The sequence below is a fragment of the Colobus angolensis genome, unplaced genomic scaffold (assembly GCF_000951035.1).
Source record: "Colobus angolensis palliatus isolate OR3802 unplaced genomic scaffold, Cang.pa_1.0 Scaffold50, whole genome shotgun sequence".
Lineage (NCBI taxonomy): Eukaryota > Metazoa > Chordata > Mammalia > Primates > Cercopithecidae > Colobus > Colobus angolensis.
The window spans coordinates 2,113,083-2,118,694 of record NW_012118488.1 but is presented as its reverse complement, the minus strand read 5'-3'; the positions used below and the strand labels follow the sequence as shown (position 1 = coordinate 2,118,694).

At 44.0% G+C, this 5,612-nt stretch overlaps 1 protein-coding gene across 2 annotated transcripts in view; it reads left to right on the top strand.

Moving 5' to 3' along the window:
• SKAP1 (src kinase associated phosphoprotein 1) overlaps positions 1 to 5,093 on the top strand; it is a 304,294-nt gene extending 299,201 nt beyond the window's left edge. For both annotated transcript variants that reach the window (XM_011959872.1, XM_011959871.1), the window contains exons 12-13: positions 1,023 to 1,131; positions 4,719 to 5,093. In XM_011959872.1, the coding sequence (XP_011815262.1) occupies positions 1,023 to 1,124 (102 nt within the window). In that variant the 3' untranslated portion in view covers positions 1,125 to 1,131; positions 4,719 to 5,093. The remainder of the gene's footprint in view (positions 1 to 1,022; positions 1,132 to 4,718) is intronic.
• The last annotated feature ends 519 nt before the right edge of the window (positions 5,094 to 5,612 follow it).

Here is a 5,612-nt window from a genome sequence, read left to right as displayed (position 1 = left end):
CGGGTGTGGTGGCATGCACCTGTAATCCCAGCTACTCAGGAGGTTGAGACAGGAGAATTGCTTGAACCTGGGAGCTGGAGGTTGCAGTGAGCTGAGATCTTGCCACTGCACTCCAGCCTGGGCAACAGTGCGAGAGTCCGTCTCAAAAAAAGAAATAGCCCTTTACTCTTCAACATCTGTTGTGCTTTTGAGAAGCTTTTCTGTATTCGAGGAGCTGCATCCTCACCCTGTGACAAGTCCTTAAACTCTCTTTTAAACCTTCTCATCCTCTTTCTTGTTTGCTCCTCTCTGTGACTAGCCTGTCATTATTAATGTGCCTGTCACCTCTCACCTGTGTGAGGGAAAGAATCTAATGTTTAGGGCACCTACTATGTATCAAACACTTTCAGTTGTTTTTACTTCAGTGATGCAATTTACATCCCCACAAGATAGAAGGGAGATATTATCCCTACTCTCACAGACAAAGAAGCTAAAGCTAGGAGAACCTAAGGTCATGTGACTACTAAATGACCAAGCGAGGATTAGATCTCAGTCTGTCTGACTCCAAAGCCCATTACTCTGCTGTAAGCTCCCAAGGAGCAAGCAATCTTCTGATTCATCATTATATCCCTCATGGGAACTCAAACAGCACTTTGCACATAGAAGATGCTTGATAAATATTATTGATTTGAACTATGACTTGACCCCTTGAATATGTTTAGTGTTCTGGCAATTTAATGTGTGCCCAACTCTAAGAAGCTATACCATTCGGCTTGGTTTAAAAAAAAAATGCTCTTTAGGTTCAGCAAGGGCATCAAATGTGCTAACTTTACAATGCAGACAGGAAGATGGCAAAATGAAAGCGCTTGCTCTCTTCCTCTAGATGACTTTTTTAATTTAATAATCCCATCAGGGAAGTTAACAGTTCGCAGTGATAATGGCAACAATGAAACCACCAAACAAAATCTCCCATGCAGTCACTAGAATAAACGAGCAGCAGCATGAACAAATTCTAACTGACGCGCCCTCTTTTCCCTTTTCAGGAGTATAACATGTATGGCTGGTGGGTGGGAGAACTGAACAGCCTCATTGGGATTGTTCCGAAGGAGTATCTCACCACTGCCTTTGAAGTGGAAGAAAGATGAAACCCAGGTATCAGAACCATTGCCAATGAACTGCCTAATAGTTGAGTGGAACTTGTTGGCCACTATTTTGTTTCTCTGAAAGATGAGAGTTGCCAGTGAAGTAGCTTTTCTTCATTTCTCATACTAATGCTTGTGATTTACCACTGATGGAAAGAAAATGCCTCTGGAATTGTTTTTTTCTTAAATTTGTGGACAGTGTCACTTAGGATAAGGTTCAACTAAAAGTAACTTAAAATCCAAACTAAAAGTGACTTAATATGGAAGGCCAAGCACGGTGGCTCACACCTGTAATCCCAGCACTTTGGGAGGCCGAGGTGGGCAGATCACCTGAGGTCAGGAGTTCAAGACCAGCTTTACCAACATAGTGAAACCCCATCTCTACTAAATATACAAAAAAAATGAGTCAAGTGGGGTGGCGGGCACCTAATCCCAGCTACTGGGGAGGCTAAGGCAGGAGAATCGCTTGAACCCAGGAAGCGGAGGTTGCAGTGACCTGAGATCGCACCACTGGACTCCAGCCTGGGCAACAAAGTGAGACTCCATCTCAAAACAAACAAACAAACAAACAAATTAATACAGAAATGTATTTTTCTCTTCTGTAAAAATCTAGAGGTAAGTGGTCCAAGGTATCCAGTCCCAGGTACATTTTCTTTTTGTTCTTCTCTGGGTGCCCAACATTCCCAAGGTTACCTCATGGTCAAGACAGATGCTCCAGTTCCAGCCATCCTGTCTGCATCCTACACAGCACATCAGGAAAGATAAGAGAAGGTCAGGCCAGGCACGGGGGCTCACGCCTGTAATCCCAGCACTTTGGGAGGCCAAGGCGGGCGGATCACGAGGTCAGAAGTCCAAGACCAGCCTGGCCAACATGGTGAAACCCTGTCTCTATTAAAAACACAAAAAATTAGCCGGGCGTGGTGGCACGCGCCTGTATTCCCAGCTACTCAGGAGGCTGAGGCAGGAGAATCACTTGAATCCAGGAGGCAGAGGTTGCAGTGAACCGAGATTAGGCCATTGCACTTCAGCCTGGGTGACAGAGCAAGACTCCATCTTGAGAAAGAAAAAAAAAAGAGAGAGAGAAAAAAAAAAGAGAGAGAAAAGCATACTCTCTTCCTTTAACGGCACTTCACAGATGTTGTGCACACACTTCCTTTCACATTCCATGGGCCAGAAGTTAGAATATATGGACACAGCAAGCTGTAAAGAAAGCTTATAAGCCCTGTGTCTAGCTTAGAATTGGGAGATTCGTGATTAAATACAAAGGGAAGAATGGATATTGGGATAAAACTAGGAATTTTTGGACAGGGATGGATCTAGGTTTATCCCCAGCTCTCAAACCCAGGGCACCATTTCCCCAAAATGCCCACATATTGCAATATGACTGACCAAGATTAGGAATCCAATATGAGGATTCCTACGGAACGTAATCAAATTAATTTTTAAGTAATAGAGAATGTGGTTTTCAGGGCCAGGCCAGTGGCTCACACCTGTAATCCCAACACTTTGGGAGGTCAAGGCAGGAGGATCACTTGAGATCAGGAGTTTGAGACCAGCCTGGGCAACATAGTGAAACCCCATTTCTACAAAAAATTTTTTTTAAAAATTAGCCAAGTGTGCTGGTGCACGTCTGTAGGCCCAGCTACTTGGGAGGCTAAGGTGGGAGGAATGCTTGAGCCCAGGAGGTTTGAGGTTACAGTTAGCCATGACTGCACCACTGCACTCCAGCCTGGGTGAAAGAGCAAGACCTTGTCTCAAAAAAAGAAAAAGAATAGGTTTGTGTTTTATTCGCAAGAACCACATTGTGTTTCAAAATAGTGGGGGTGGGTGCTTGGTTTGGGTGGAGTAATAGTGGGAGCCACTTTGGTGCAGAATGGGTTTTGGTTAGAATTAAGATGCTGATGGAGGGCCCCCAAGACCAGCATGTTGTCACTAGCTCCATCTTCTGGCCTGAAATAGGAGCAATCTTCATTGCTGGGGGTAAAGAATGGCATCGGTGTGACAGTGATACAAACAGTCCTTGGAGTCCAGACCAGAGCCCACTCTAGTGTGCAGCAGCAGCTGAGTGAATTCATTTAGGAAAATACATAAAGGATAGATCTTATTCTCCAATGCCCTTGTACAACCATACAACAACAGCTCAGGCCTGTCACTCAAGGTTTGATTTTATGATTTTCCTGATGAAGACTCTGTTTCATGGCCACAAGTGTAGAGAGTTGGAATTTTTCTGTCAAATCTAAACAATCCAGCCGGCCGGGCACAGTGGCTTACGCCTGTAATCCCAGCACTTTCAAGGCCAAGGCAGGTGAATCACTTGAGGTCAGGAGTTCGAGACCAGCCTCACCAACATGGTGAAACCCCATCTCTACTAAAAATACAAAAATTAGTCACGCATGGTGGCGGGCACCTGTAATCCCAGTACTTAGGAAGCTGAGATTCAAGTGAGCAGGAGAATCACTTGAACCTGGGAAGCGGAGGTTGCAGTGAGCCAAGATCGCGCCATTGTACTCCAGCCTGGGTAAGAGAGAGACTCCATCTCAAAAAAAATAAATAAAAATAAAAAACAAATTCACCTTTATTCACTCTGTCATTTATTTGTTTATCTCTTCATTGTCTTTGGCCCAACAAATCTAAGAATTTATCTGGCCAGGTGCAGTGGCTCATGCCTGTAATCCTGGCACTTCGGGAGGCCAAGGGGAGTGGATCACGAAGTCAGGAGTTCGAGACCAGCCTCACCAACATGGTGAAACCCCATCTCTACTAAAAATACAAAAATTAGTCACGCATGGTGGCGGGCACCTGTAATCCCAGTACTTAGGAAGCTGAGATTCAAGTGAGCAGGAGAATCACTTGAACCTGGGAAGCGGAGGTTGCAGTGAGCCAAGATCATGCCACTGCACTCCAGCCTGGGCAACAGAGCAAGATTCTGTCTCAAAAAAAACACAAAAAACAAACAAACAAAAAAACGACTTTATCCTATTGGCCATTTTTGGTTTGGGTAAAAAAAGAAAAAAAAAAGAAATTATCCTACAGCTATACTTGCACACATGCAAAATGATAGGGATATAAGGTTCATTGTAATAGCAAACACTTGGAAATGACCTAAATGTTTAATAGAGAACTAGTCAAATAACTATAGTACATTCATAGAACTGAATATTACCGGAGGCTGAGGCAGGAGAATGGCGTAAACCCGGGAGGCGGAGCTTGCAGTGAGCTGAGATCTGGCCACTGCACTCCAGCCCAGGCGACAGAGCAAGACTCCGTCTCAAATAAATAAATAAATAAATAAATAAGAAAGGGAAACTGTATGGAATACATTCTGAGATATGTTGGTAAGTTTAAAAAAATAAAGCAGCAAAGAATGGGAGCCAAATTTGCCCCATTTGTATAAAAAGGGACTGGAGATTATATATACCTATTTGTTTATATTTGTATGGGATATTTCTGGAAGGAGACACAAAATGATAACATGGTTGCCTCCAAGGACAGAGAAACTGTGAGACAGGGTAGTGGGGAAAACATTATACTCTGTGCCCTTTAATACGTCTATATTTTGAATCACAAAAGCAAATTTATGTATTTTTTCTCCTTTAGGAAATATATTCTTCCCCTCTACTGCCTTTATGAGGAAACTGATCATCAAAAGTTCCCACTCCCTATTTCTGCCACCCCACCAACGCCTTGGACTCCTCCCTTTGCTGAAGAGACCCAAGTCTCTGACACCTCAGAGTGACTGTAAGCTACCAGAAAGACAAGTGGGAAGAGGTACATTCATCAAACCTGTTACTAAACCAGCCTCGTCATAGCTCATCCCCATCTCTAAATGTGTCCACACATCCACATCTGCCTTTTCCACAAGCTTTTCACAAAGAAGGTGAGAGAGAAGGAAATCTTGGGAGGAGGACATTGCTGGTTGTTCTGGCCGGTTTGAAAAGCACAAATAAACCTGAGATGTGTTTCCTTGCCATGTGTGATGACGTTGAGCTCCTTTTTGTAAAATGGTATCAATATGTCAGCTCTGGGCATTTTCACCAACTCCCAACAAAGTGGGGACAGCATGAGAGAAAACGAAAGCCCAGAGGAAAAAGGAGACTTAGAATTGTCTTTCAGAGTAGAATCTTCTCTGGAATCCATGTCTGTTGTTTATTTTTTGTCTTTTTCTTTTCTTTTTTTTTCTTTTTGAGACAGAGTCTTGCTCTGTTATCCAGGCTGGAGTACAGTGGCATGATCTTGGCTCACTGCAACCTCCACCTCCTGAGTTCAAACAATTCTCCTGCTTCAGATTCCCGAGTAGCTGGGATTACAGGCGCCCACCACTACACCCGGCTCATTTTTGTTTTTTGTTTGTTTTTGAGATGGATTCTCAACTCCGTCATCCAGGCTGGAGTGCAGTGGCACAATCTTGGCTCACTGCAACCTCCCGCTCCCCGATTCAAGTGATTCTCCTGCCTCGGCTTCCCAAGTAGCTTGGATTACAGGGGTGCACCA